This window comes from Babylonia areolata, chromosome 11 (genome assembly GCF_041734735.1).
Source record: "Babylonia areolata isolate BAREFJ2019XMU chromosome 11, ASM4173473v1, whole genome shotgun sequence".
NCBI classification, from domain to species: domain Eukaryota; kingdom Metazoa; phylum Mollusca; class Gastropoda; order Neogastropoda; family Buccinidae; genus Babylonia; species Babylonia areolata.
Window position 1 is genome coordinate 25,282,277 of NC_134886.1, and position 15,000 is coordinate 25,297,276.

At 42.9% G+C, this 15,000-nt stretch overlaps 1 protein-coding gene across 1 annotated transcript in view; it reads right to left on the bottom strand.

The window, feature by feature from the left end:
- Nucleotides 1-13,827: 13,827 nt before the first annotated feature.
- The window catches only part of LOC143287345 (toll-like receptor 6), a 16,096-nt gene continuing 14,923 nt past the window's right edge, over nt 13,828-15,000 (bottom strand). Inside the window, exon 7 of the mRNA XM_076595306.1 lies at nt 13,828-14,349. Coding sequence (XP_076451421.1) covers nt 14,052-14,349 — 298 coding nt within the window. The 3' untranslated portion in view covers nt 13,828-14,051. The remainder of the gene's footprint in view (nt 14,350-15,000) is intronic.

Genomic DNA, 15,000 nt, shown 5'->3' on the forward strand with positions numbered 1-15,000 from the left:
GTACTGTTGGTTGTTGTCCGTGGTTTTATTTTTATCCCCTTTCTTTGTGGCAGGGTACTGTTGTTTGCTGTCCGTCGTTCTATTTTTATCCCCTTTCTTTGTGGCAGGGTACTGTTGTTTGCTGTCCTTACTCTTCTTTTATCCATCCGCCAACAATTCCTTTCTGGTTATTTCACTGTCTCTGTAGCTCTCTCTCTCTCTCTCTCTCTCTCTCTCTCTCTCTCTCTCTCTCTCTCTCTCTCTCTCACCACCCCCCCCTCTCTCTGTCTCTGTCTGTCTGTCTGTCTGTCTGTCTCTCTGTCTTTCTCTCTCTCATCGATACTGTAACCTCCCCTTGTATCCTCCCTGCCATATGGGCTGTCAAACTGATGACAGAAAAGAGTCAAAGTGTCTCACTCTCTCTCTCATCCTTTTCCTGTCTCATCCTCAGAGAGAGGATCCTCTCTCCCTCTCTCTCTCCCTCTCTCTCTCTCCTTTCTCTCTCCTCTTTCTTCCTCTATCCCTCTCCCCTCTCTCTCTCTCCCTCTCCCTCCCTCTCTCCTCTCTCTCCCTCTCTCTCCCCTCTCTCTCCTCTCTCTCTGTCTCTCTGACACTCCTCCCCCAATACCTCTTTTCCTTCCTCTCTCCTTTCCTCAAACATCCTATAACGCAATGTGTCGGATAATGTGCTGAACCCTAGTGTGAAGCACAATGAAATTGGGATTCAGACAGATTGATGCCAGCGGTCCGATAATTTAGCGGTGATGTTCTTTTGTATATTGATTTGTTTTGTTTGTTTGTTTGTTGTTGTTGTTTTTATTAATTGTGGAAACTTATATATATCGGGTGTCCCCAAACAAGTGAACCGCTTTTTGACAAGTGTTTTCTCAGTGATAGAGAAACCGATTCATTGAAAAATTTCACACAGTAACCGTAGGGTACCATCAACAAGTATGCAAAATATCTAAAAGTTCGGACGCAAAATGCGAGTTTTGTCAAATTCAAAGCAGCATGTCAAAAAATCCAGTATCAGAGCTGTGCAATGTGACCTTCATCATGTTCATGCCAGTTGCTAGTGTTGGCATCTGTTAATCAGTGTCAGTCTAAAAATAGCCTGTCTGAGTGTCAAGTCTGTTGATTTTTTTATTTTTTTTTTATTTTTTTTTTAAGTCGCCCGTATCCAAAATCAGTTATGTCCAAAGTTTCAGTTTGGAAGGATCAACCATGCCTTTGAGGGAAAGTGATAAGGTTATCATTGAAAACTGTTTGAAAGAGAATTTGGCAGAATGGTTAAGACGCTCAGCTGCCATTACAGAGAGTCCGTGAGGGTGTGGGTTCGAATCCCGCTCTCGCCCTTTCTCCTAAGTTTGACTGGAAAATCAAACTGAGCGTCTAGTCTTTCGGATGAGACGATAAACCGAGGTCCCGTGTGCAGCACGCACTTGGCGCACTGAAAAAGAACCCATGGCAACGAGAGTGTTGTCCTCTGGCGAAATTACGTAAAATGAAATCCACTTTCATAGGTACACAAATATGTAAGCATGCACTCAAGGCCTGACTAAGCGCGTTGGGTTATGCTGCTGGTCAGGCATCTGCTCAACAGATGTGGTGTAGCGTGTATGGATTTGTCCGAACGCAGTGACGCCTCCTTGAGAAAGTGAAATTGAAAATTGAAATTGAAAGAGAAAGGCTGGGGTGGAAGAAGGATTGTAAATGAATTTCCAGGCAAGGGGTGGAGTCATTTCACTGTAAATAGACATATCGCTAAAATACGCACTGCCGGGTCAGTAGCACGTAAAATTGGCAGTGGGAGATCCAAGACTGCATGTTCGGAGGAGAACAGGAACCGTGTTGAGGAACTGATTCAATCCCAGGAGGAGAACCCAGGGACCCACAAATCTCTTAGAGACGTTGCAAGCGATTTACAAGTGAGCAAGTCTTCTGTGCAAAGAATGGCGAAAGAACTGGAGCTGAAGCCCTTCAAGAGGATACGGGTATCAAGGAGGGACCAAAATGTTAGAGGGAAAAGAAAAACTCGCTGCCGTAACTTGAATGACCGCTACTCGGCCACTGATGCGAAAAGGATCATTTTTACAGAGGAGAAAGACTTTACGTTAGAGATAGCTAAACATCGCCAAATCAATCGCGTTTTGGGAAACGGAAACAAGAAATTCAGCCATCTCGCCTCTATCATGAGACTTCTAGAGTTTCAAAAAAGATAATGGTTTCAGCTGGAGTATTCTGGAAAGGAAAAACAAACATTCATTTTATTGACACTGATAGAGCCAAGGTTAATAGTGAAAGCTACGTTCAGTTATTGGATGACAATCTTCTCCCTGAATGAAAGCATCTTTATCCTAGAAATAATTACGTTTCAGCAAGATGGGTCTCCTTCACACACAAGTAGGGTAACCTAGGCCCATCTGGAGGAGGCTACACCAGAATTCATCAAGAAGGATGAATGGCCTCCACAAAGTCCTGACTGTAACCGAATAGATTATGCCATATGCGACTCTCTGAAGGAAAAAAGTTTACCATGGAGTGAGAGACAAATTGATCGAGTGGGCATTAAAGGACAGGATAATTATGTCATGGGAGAAGATATCGGTGGAACAAATACATAAAAGCATTTTTGCTTGGAAGAAACGGCTTCGTTTAGTCGTGGAGGAAGATGGAGGTCACACTGAGCATAAACTGAAATAATTGAGTTTTCCTCTGATATTTGATTTTTTGACATGCTGTTTTGAATTTGACAATACTCGCATGATTTGCGTTCTAACTTTTAGATATTTTGCAGACTTGTTGTTGATACACTAGGTTACTTTGTGAAATTTTGCAATGAATTCGGTTTCACTATCACTGAGAAAATACTTGTCAAAAAGCGGTTCACGTTTTTGAGGACACCCGATACATTACCTTTTTGTATATATTTAGTAACTTATCTAGTTGTTTTTTATTCATTGTCTCATTTTCATTTCTCTTCCTAGGGAGTAGTTTCTCAATGCTCTAACGCCCAAAAACTACATGCAAAAAATATTTTACAAAATAGGTCAAACAATCAACGGAGTTGTTTAAGGATGGCCAGTTCATCTCACCGTCAATATCGATAAATCTGCAGCTGATGAGCGATTTATATCTTTTTTAAACATTCATTTGAGACTCTGAAAGACAGAGCAAGCGAGCGAGCGAGAGAGCGAGCGAGCGAGAGAGAGAGAGAGAGAGAGAGAGAGAGGTGGGGACAATCCTTCGAGAACCCAGGCTATTCAGGAAGAGAGTCTGAGTGGCAGTGTGTGTGTGTGTGTGTGTGTGTGTGTGTGTGTGTGTGTGTGTGTGTGTGTGTGTGTGTGTGTGTGTGTGTGTGTGTGTGTGTGTGTGTGTGTGTGTGCATGAGACGCAGAGAAAGAGAGAGAGAGAGAGAGAGAGAGAGAGAGAGAGAGAGAGAGAGAGAGAGAGAGAGAGAGAGAATTGAGGCACAAACCACAGAATAAGAAATGATGTGCCTGCATGTTTGATTGGGCCTACAAACGCCAGCACGTCTATTACGTTTGCTAAAGAGAGCGACGCGTAGAACCACGTGCAATAAACCGAATATTAGTGAAACATATCCACAAAAAGGTTCTCTCCCTCGACGCCCCCCCCTCTCTGTCTCTCTCTCTCTCCCTCCATTTCTCTCTCTCTCGCGCGCGCGCGCGCGTGCGTGCGTGCGTGCGTGTATGTGTGTGTGTTGTGTTGTGTTGTTGTTTATTTGCTTATCTATCATCATTGTTCTCTTTATTTATTTATTTATTTATTTATTATTATTACTACTACTACTACTACTACTACTACTACTACTACTACTTCTACTTTTTTATATTATGATTATTATTTATTTATTTATGTACGCTTATAGTTGACTTCATCAAGTTTTTGCGCCTTATTCATATTATTAGTAGTGGTAGTAGTTATTTTTTGTTTATGTTTTTATCTATTATTTATTCACCTCCTTTTTTTTTTCAAGGCCTGACTAAGCGCATTGGGTTACGCTGCTGGTCAGGCATTTGCTTGGCAGATGTGGTGTAGCGTATATGGATTTCTCCGAACGCAGTGGCGCCTCCTTGAGCTACTGAAACTGAAACTGTGTTGTGTTGTGTTGTGCTGTGTGTGTGTGTGTGTGTGTGTGTGTGTGTGTGTGTGTGTGTGTGTGTGTGTGTGTGTGTGTGTGTGTGTGTGTGTGTGTGTGTGTGTGAGAGAGAGAGAGAGAGAGAGAGAGAGAGAGAGAGAGAGAGAGAGAGAGAGAGATCTGTCTCCTCTCTTTCAATGACATTTTCGTTAATTTCTTTGGGTTTAAAAAAAGAAATCGATTCAATGATTGCTCACTTTATCTCTCTACTTTGTTTACTTTCTTTTTCGCTCTTCTCCTTCTAATTTTCTGTTATGTCAATGGAGTCCGATCGATCTGCGATATCTCTGGTTTTTATGTTTCTTTTTTGTTGTTTTTTTGTTTTATTGGTTTCATTGTCATTTCATTTCGTTGATTTTGTCCTTGCTTTTTGTTCGCCACTCTGTACTTTGTCTGTAGTTCATGTTTTGTCATCAGTGGCAGGATAGCTGGTTGCTGGTCTTTGCCATTCTAGTCCATCTGCCAATACCTTTCTGTCTCTACCTGTCTCTGTCTAAGTGTGTTTGTGTGTGTGTGTGTGTGTGTGTGTGTGTGTGTGTGTGTGTGTGTGTGTGTGTGTGTGTGTGTGTGTGTGTGTGTGTGTGTGTGTGTGTGTGCGCGTGCGAGCGCGAGCCAATGCCGCCACCTTCTTCGGTGGCAGCGCATGGTCTCATCTGTCGTGTGGCCTCCTAGCGACCTTCTGTTCATGGCTGCCTGTGAACTGCTGGCACGGAGTTGAGACCGAGGCAACTAAACCCAGCAGTAGCTGTGGCTAAGAGAGAGAGAGAGAGAGAGGGGGGGAGGGGAGAGAGACAGAGAGAGAGACAGAAAGGCACAGACACAAACAGAGAGAAAGAGGCACAGAGATAGACAGAGGTAGAGAGTGAGAAAGAGTGAGAGAGACGGAGACACAGAGAGAGACAGAGGCAGTTTCAGTTTCAGATAGAGGCACAGAGAGAGACAAAGAGAGGGAGACAGAGACAGCAACACACAGAGAGAGAGGCACAGAGAGAGGGAGAGAGAGACACAGTGAGAGAGAGACAGACAGAAAGACAGACAGACAGAGACAGAGAGTGGGGGAAGGCTTTATGCGGGGTTTTGGAATGAGCGACGTGGGAGTAATAATGCCAGTTAAAACGGTGCAGGTGATGTAGCAGCAGCAGGAGCAGGAGCAGCAGCAACACTCGCACCCCCCTTCCGGCCCCCTCCCCCATCACCCACCCCCTCTTTCTCCCATCATTCCTCACAGATCCGCCGAAACGCAATGACCTGGTCAAAATGTGTTGAGCCCCAGTTGTGAGGCACAATGAAAATTGAGATTCTGACAGACTGATGTCGACGGTTCGATAATTTAGCGGTGATGTTTATTTGCTTATTTATTCATTTTCTTATTTGTTTGTTTAGTCATTCATTCATTCATTCATTTTTCGTCTATCCTTCCACAGAACAGTTTCTCCGAGCCGTAACGCCCAAAACTGCTTGCAATACAATTTGAAAAAAAAAAAAAAAAAAAAAATCCACAGAGAATGGTTCAAGAGCAGCAGCCAGTTCATCTCTCCGTTCTTGTCGATAAATCTGCTGATGATGAGCGATTTATTTATTTTTTTTTTATTTTTTTTTTTTTTAACCAATTCCTTGACAGAAGACGAGAAAGCGTGACAGAACAAGACAGCAAGCCTGCAAGACTGACAGAGAGAGAGAGAGAGAGAGAGAGAGAGAGAGAGAGAGAGAGAGACAGAGAGAGAGAGACAGAGACAGAGACAGAGACAGAGAGAGACAGAGACAGAAGAGAGACAGAGAGAGTGAGAGACAGAGACAGAAAGACAGAGAGAGAGAGAGAGAGAGAGACAGAGAGAGAGAGAGAGAGAGAGAGAGAGAGAGAGAGAGAGAGAGAGAATGCGAATGCAAATGCTTTATTCATTATTGGCCATAGCCATACATAAACATACAAGCACATCACAGCCATACCAACATGTTATACATACATAGCAACGGCCACGTCAAAAGAAATTTATGTTTAAATAATATCATCAGGAAAATACAATATCTCTGGATTCAAATTCATTGCACGAGAAAATTGACAAATTCCGAACATCCCTCTCTCTTATGGACGATACCAACACACTAAATCTGAAGGCACATGGATTTTGGTAATATTTTGCAGAGAGAGAATGACACAGGAAACTAATGATGAGCGCCCAGTGGCAGCCCTCAATCGGCTGTACCCAGGTAGGCAACCCTGTTGTGCAAAAAATTTTAATGACCTCGTACTTGTAAAACGCTTAGAGCTTGGTCTTCTGCCGAGGATAGGCGCTTTATAAGTGCCCGTGTCAATCATCAAAAAACAAAACAAAACAACTTAAAAAAAAAAAAAAAAAAAAAAAAAAAATCAAAGCTCCCGTTGGCAAGGCTCTTGGGTTGTTCAGTGGCCTTCGCAAGGCTCAATGGCCTCACAAATTTATCTGCTACATTTTGGCAACTCTTTTTCTCGGAGGACCCCCACCCCCACCCCCACCCCCACCCCCCGCCCACTCCCCCCCTCCCCCTTTCCCTTTCCCTTTCCCCCCGCAACCCCCTAACCCCCACCACAACCTCCCAAGCAACAACATTTTTCATGAATCTGCTGACACTAACGACCAGAAGTCGCTACATGCATGCACGAATGTGGAGTGGTTTCGAAAAAAAAAAAAAAAAAAAAAAAAAAAAAAAAAAAGCCATGAGACAACGGTGTGCCAGGCAACACATAGCCTGCGACATGTGCATACATGTGCGTCTTTCTTTCATTTTGAATTGTTTTTATTATCACTCTTCTTCTTCTTCTTCTTCTTCTTCTTCTCGTTTTTCTTGTTGTTGTTGTTGTTGTTGTCGTTACTATTATTATTAACATTATTATCACTAAAAAAACACAAAAAAAACACACACCAAAAAACCAATATTATTATTAGTAACAGGAGAAGTGTTAAGTCTCGCTGTTCTTGGTACTCCACATCACCTTTTCTTTTCAACAACACACACACACATGCACATACACATACACGCACGCACGCACGCACACACACACACACACACACACATGCACGCACGCACGCACGCACACACACACACACACATACACATCCACCCACCCACTCTCCCCACCACACACACACACACACACACACACACACACACACAAAGAGGAAGAACACAATCAACTGAAGTGATACAAAGCAATCGTGGTATTATGTTCAGCATTCGCAATATGGTTTGCTGCTTTCTTTTCCGAACTTGCACAGTCTTCTCTCTCTCTCTCTCTCTTAGAATACAAGCAAAAGCTGATGATTATGCAATGCAATGCGCCCAAGCAACAAGGAAAGTAATTTCGGAAAGTGCAGACTGTTTAACCCTTCGAAGACAACACCACAAAGGAGACGGTTAATTACTTGCATGCTGAGAAGGGGGAATACGGGGGAGGGGAGGCGGTAGGGGGAGGGGAACAGGGGGGGCGGGGGGGGGGGGGGGGAGGGGGAGGGGGGTGATGATTCACATAGCGTGTCCTGTCTGTTGGTGTGTCTGTCAAAAGGATAAAATAGGTGAACAGATACATAATATGTTACATATCGAAACGCAAGGCTCCATTATTAAACATGCATCCAGCGATTGCTTGAAAGATAATTGAAAAAAAAAAAAAAAAAAAAATGACCAAAGATACCATGCACTACACTTGCTTTTGGTTGGGAATCATTAATGACTGCTTTTTTTTTTTTTTTTTTTTTAGCGATAAGCTCGTTTTCATAGTGACATGCTCCAAGCGTCTTGCAACATCAACATACAAGATGAAATGTAAACATATAAAAACACACAGAAAAATCATAATGAATAATACTATAAAAGCATATAATATTACAAAACCAACAAATTTACATAATCATTCTAATCTACATCTCTTAAATCCAAAAGCATAAACACAGAAACCCTCTTAGTTAAGAAAAGAACAGTTGCATTTATAGTTTATACATAAAAAAAAAAGAACACAGTCATTATTTGCACACAGCGGATTCATAAAATGGCGAAATAAAAGTATGGGATATATGACGTAAGAAAGGGGTAAAAGGGGGCAATCATTCTGCAATCCGAGCCGTACCACCACCACCTACCACCAAATCAAGAGACACAAATCATAGTTTACTAATTCTATCAATCAGAACGGGGGAAAAGTCATAATCCAGTGACTTCCAAAAGTTGCCCATCAATGAGGAAGTCTCTCTCTCTCTCTCTCTCTCTCTCTCTCTCTCTCTATATATATATAGAGAGAGAGAGAGAGAGAGAGGTGAAGGTCGCACGCCTGACAGGCTGAGTGATTCTAGCTCTCCATATTTTTGTTTATTGTGTTGGTTGTGTTTGGTGTTGTGTGGTTAGGTTCTGCGGAGTGCTTCGTCATGGATCCCTTCCAACAATGGATGTATGTGTGTGCCCCGATCTACATCAGACTTGCTGTGTTCTGGATTTCTTTTTCTGCTTTCCTGTCAGTTTTGAACTGCGCCGGCCGCCATTCATCTCTCCCTTCAACACGCCTGTACACGTGCAAAACGTAACGTTCAGTGGTTGTCGACAGGTGGGCAGCTTTTGTCAAGGTGAGCGCAACGTCCCTCCCTTTGTTCTGTACTCGCGCGCTGAACTGTTTGCTATCGAACCCGCACCTTTGACCCCTGACCTAGTTGTGCGCCTGCGAGGAACAGGCATAGGCGCATGCCTGCCGCGAAGACGAACTCGCCGAGCAGGAAAGAGAAAACAAAAGCCCATCAAAACTGTCGTTTCCGTACGGACCCCCAACAGGACTACTGACAGTACCCCTTATGTGTCACCTGTGTCTGTTGACAGATCCACTTCATGCGGCGCTGTTTGTGCTGCTTCCAACCTCAACACACGTGTTCCTGCTCACATTTTTACCTCCCGTGACATTGTCCCCTCTGATGACAATATTCCAAACTGTAATGTATCCCCCGTGCCCGTGACAGCCTTTGCTCCGCTTCCTACTTCTGCCACACCTGTCTCAACTCCCGGACCATTTTCTTCCTTCCCATTGTCCTCCACTGCTCAGTCACCATCTTCTTCTTCCACTGTCTGTCTGCCTGACTCACCTGCTTCACCATTAGATTCCTCTCTCCTTACCTCTGATCTCTTTCATGCCTGTCTGTTCAATGCTCAATCTGTCTGCCCTGATCGAAAGACTGACTATATTTATGATTTTATTTTTGAAAAAAAAACACTTTGATATCGTGTTTCTTACTGAAACCTGGTTAAAGTCACAAGGTCACGAACCCAAACTTAAACAACTGACACCCCTGGATACAAAACTATGTCAATTCCTCGATTGTCTCGTGGAGGTGGCATCGCCACCGTCTACAGAGATATCTTGGAGTCTTCCCACTCCTTCTCCCATAACCACGCCTTTCCACATGATACCTTCGAAATGCTAGAAGTCACTCTCAGTGTTCCCGATCACTCAATCATCTTCTGTTGTCTCTATCGTCCTCCTCCTAGTCGTAAAAATAACCTAACGTCTTCTCAGTTTCACGATGAGTTCCGAACACTACTTGATTACTACAACCTTTGTTCTGGCAAACTTATTATCCTCGGAGATTTCAATTTTCATTTCGACAACCAGACTTCGACTGATGTCAAACGCCTATGTCTGTCTCTGTCCACTCATTCTCACTCTCAGTTCGTTACAGAACCAACACACAGATCTGGCCATACGTTGGACTGGCTCATCGCACGTGACTCTGATGCCATGGTTGCGTCAGTGACTGTAACTGACAAACTTTCTTCCGACCATACTGCTGTTATATTCTTGCTTAATATTTCAAAACCTACCAGAACCAAAAAATCTGTTACTCGTCGCAACCTGAAATCCATCAACATTTTTTCTTCTTAAGCTGCTGAACGCCTTTCTAAATTTTCTTCCCATACCGACGTATCCACACATTACAACACTGTCTGTCCTCTCTCAACTGTTGGATGAACATGCACCCCCCCACTACCCGCATGCTCACTGACAGACCCTCCGCCCCATGGTACACACAAGACATTCGACTTGCAAAACGCCAACGTCGCAAACTGGAAAGACGATGGCAATCAACCAAACTGCAAATCCACAATCAAATATTCCGAAAACAAATAAAGTCAAACATATGATCTCATCAGCAAAAACAAACTTCTTTCTTCTCAAGTTCTCGATGCCACATCCACCAAATCTCTTTACTCTGTCATGTCAAATCTTCTTGGAACTGCAAAAAAGACTCCTCTTCCTTCTGCCTACACTTTATCTGAACTCCCCATTCTTTCTTTCTTTTTCGACAAAGTCCAGAATATTCGTACCATCTTAGACCAAATGTCTTTCCAACCTGTTCATCCTGATCCTCAATTCAGCGGCACTCCTCTCCATTCCTTTAATCCATTGACTGAAACAGAAGTTCATGAAATCCTAAAAGAAATGACAATAAAATCCTGTGAGCTCGAACCCATACCAGCCTCGGTCTTTTCCCAGTGTGTCTCACATCTTCTGCCCACAATCACCAAAATTGTCAACTCATCCCTTCTCACTGGAACGTTTCCATCCACTTTCAAAACTGCAATCGTTCGGCCTCTTCTGAAGAAACCCAACCTTGACGCAAACATTTTGAAAAAAACTATCGACCAGTTTCTAATCTTCCATTCATGTCCAGACTCCTTGAAAAAGCTGTCCTCAAGCAGCTCAACAACCACCTTAGTTTCAACAATCTCATCCACCCACTTCAGTCTGCCTATCGCGCTAACCACAGCACCGAAACCACTCTCCTCCACATTCTGAACAATCTACTGATAACGTCCGACTCAGGAAAAATTTCCCTTTTTACTCTTCTCGACTTGTCAGCCGCCTTTGACACGATAGACCATTCAATCCTTCTTTCCTGTCTTCATTTTACATTTGGTATCAACAGCACTGCTCTAAACTGGTTCAAATCTTATCTCACTGATCGATTCCAGTCTGTCATTGTTGATCATTTCCAATCTGAACCCGTTAAAATCGAACATGGAGTCCCACAGGGATCTGTTTTGGGCCCAGTGCTCTTCACACTGTACACTGCTCCTCTCGCTGAAATTATCAACCGCCATAATATCAGTCATCATTCTTATGCTGATAACACTCAACTCCAGAAGAGTGATTCCCCTGAAAAATTGTTGTCGCTCTTGCTAGAAACATCCAACTGCTTCCTGGACATTCAAAACTGGATGACTCGAAATAAGTTACAATCGAACGCGGACAAAACTAAAACAATGATCATAGGAACTAAACAAAAACTGTCTTCCATCACAATTGACACAATCAAACTTGGCAGTACATCCATCCCTCTTTCCACGTCAGTCAGGAACCTCGGTGATGTCCTTGACAATACACTGTCCATGCAAAAAAATTATCAGTCAGACATGTCAGTCCTGCTACTGTCAACTGCAGCGCATCAGTGCCGTCCGGAAATATCTGTCCACTGACGCAACATCTAGACTTGTCGTTTCTCTCATTCTATCTCGCCTTGACTACTGTAACTCTCTATTGTCTGGTTTGCCTGCTTCATCCATTCAGTCCCTTCAGCGCATACAAAACTCTGCTGCCCGACTCGTCCTCAGAAAGAAAAGATCTGAGCACATCACTCCTCTTTTGCAACATCTCCACTGGCTCCCTGTCTCACACCGAATAAAGTACAAGATCAGCACTCTGTGTTATAGATGCATTCACAAAACTACCCATTCCTATCTCTGTGGCTGCCTTCACCTCTACACTCCATCTCGCGCACTACGATCGGCTTCGGATCCACTCTGTTTACGCATACCCAGATTCAAACACTCGACTGTTGGCCGCCGTTCTTTCTCTGTCTCTGGACCTTGCGATTGGAATGAACTTCCTCTTTCGCTTCGTCAGGTCTCCACACTCAGCTCTTTCAGGTCTAGCCTTAAAACCCACCTCTTCCCAAAATAGCCTCCCTTGCCTGCCCTTCCTTGTCTTTAGTTTCTACAGTTTTAGAGTTATGCATGCGTGTGAATGACTGTTGCGAAAGCGCTTTGATTTGTCTCTGCACAAGATTCAGCGCTATATAAATACCATTATTATTATTATTATTATTATTATCATTATTATTACACACACACACACACACACACACACACACACACACACACACACACATATATATATATATATATATATATATATATATATATATATATATATATATAAAAGAAAACAAGACATCAAGATAGATAGTGAAAAAGGAAAACTAATGGTAATTAATAGAAAAAATCATGAAAAATACTATGTAAATAAAAACAATTATGCTTGGGCTTTCGGAAAAAGAGTGTAAGGGAGGTCACAAATGGTCTCTCTCTCTCTCTCTCTCTCTCTCTCTCTCTCTCTCTCTCTCACACACACACACACACACACACACACACACACAGACACACAGAGTTATGTATACAAATGCAAGTAAATGGTCTCGAACGTTGAAGTGAATACACCATCAAAATTACTGATCTAAAATGATGCAAATGTAAGGACACAAAACCCGCTACTTAAAAGGAAACGTTTTTTGTTGTTGTTTTTTAACAGTGCACTGGTCCTATCAGAGCTCCAAATGAAAACATGATGTACATATTTGGAACAGAAAGCAATAGCTAAGAAGAGAACGTCAGACTCAACAATGGAAATATCAAGGTAAATAATTTCAGCAAAATTACATTCTTAAATCAATCCAACACAAGAATCATCACGGAGTTTGTCAGAAGACTGGACAGGAAATAATTCCAATGCCTAAAGATACATATCTTCCATCATATATACACAAACTAATAGAAAAGCTCATGAAAAATGTTATTAAAAAAAACCAAAAAACAACAAAAACAAAAACAGGAAACAAATTTTGCTGCAACAATTGGAGATGGGGAGCAATTTCAGAAAAATTACATTCTTAATTAGTTCAACACAAGAGTCATCAAGGAGTTTGTTTTCAAAAACATGGACAAGAAATAATTGCAAGGCATAAAGATAAAATATCTTCCTTCATATACGTGCAAACTTGTGTCAGTAAACGAATGCGGTTTATTTTTATTTCCCTTCCGGAAGAAACATTACAGTCCACCAGTGTGCTAAGGTCAACAACCATGGATTGTCGAAGTTTGGTTCATACTAAACCGATATTGATATCAGTTATTCATAAAAAAACAACACAAAGTTTTTCACGTTATGTTGATTAATAGACATACAGTTTGCTTGTCTACTACCTGAATACATGTCTACTCTTGTTACATAAGCAGGGTTTACAGTGTATGTATGTACTTTTTCTTGATTAGCGATTCCCAGGCCATGTTCAGACGGTCAGTCCAGAGTAGGTTACGAAGTCCGCAGTCTGCTGAAGCTCTGTAGCCGTTCTCCACAACTTGTCCTGGAGTGCTGCGAGACTGGGCCAGATCTGGCGGCATAACTCTTTGTGTAGGACATGGGCTGGAGTTTGAGGAGCGGTGTCACACGGACGCTGGTCTGTATGGGACATTTTCAGTTTGTAGAGATGGGAGAGGAGCTGGCAGTGGTCTGCGCGCAGTATGTATGTATGTATGTATGTGTGGAAACGTTAGGCGGTGACGGGAAGTGTGGGCGTGTGGGGGCTGGGGGTGTGGGGGATAGTGGATTCTTCAGCCTCTTAACTCACTCAGTACGACCAGTCCTCTCTTCTCCTCTACACAGACCCCTCGGATGTCCAGTGGGTGTCTGAATGACCCAACCTTTAGCTTCCGTCGTCAGAATTGTGGTATCTTCACATCTTCAGTATAAGAGCCTTCCGCTTGCAATATTTTGATGATGGTAATTGGGGTGAAACGCTGTTAACGTCGTCTCTTTCGCCGTTCATATGGAGAGAGTTAATTAACATACACTTTGGCAACTGTGGTCCTCTGTTTTCAGCGCCACTTCCAGCCCTTCGCGAAACACTTTCCGCGCCTCTTCACTGTTTCCCCACTGCAGGAAGGTTCCACGCGTCAGCATGCGCGTCATCTCTTTCGTCATCCTGCCCGCTTCCACGTCACCCAGAAGCACCACGATGACGTCTTTCTGCTGGTCGATGGAAGCATAGACGATGTGCTCGAACTCGAACAAGCGCCACTGCTCACGGACGTATCTGTCGCTGATCAGCAGCAAAATCCGCGTGCTGTTGTCCATGCATCTGGTCCATAAAAAAGCAGTATTTTAGACTACTACTACTACTACTGCTTCTGCTACTACTACTGCTCAATCAATCAATCCTTTGATGAAACACAAAAGTGTACAGAAATTTTCCTACAAGCTTGTTATATGGGGGGGACAGAAAGTTAAAAAGCTAATTTGATATATGATCAAATAAAACAAAGTCCTTCATTATCAGAATATGTTCCATTCGAACCCAACGTGAACACCCCCCCCCCTCCCCCCGACCCCCCTCCCTAAAAACAATAACAACCCAAAAACATACACTTCCGTGATAATGATGGGCGACGCGGGGGTGGGGTGGGGTGGGGTGGGGTGGGGGATAGGGAGGGAAGCAAGAACATTACACAATTAGCGTCACATAATATTTGTTTGTTTGCTTGTTTCTTTATTTATCACATTGCAATACAAGCAGTAGAAACTCAGACAGTTAATATAAACATATATTTGTTAAAAAAACAACAACATGTCTACATTTAACCTTAGACTTGGGGATGATCGGGGTGTATAGGCATGGAACATATTAACAACAACAACAACAACAACAACAACACACACACACACACACACACACACACACACACACACACACACACACATCCACACCACACACACACACACACACACACAC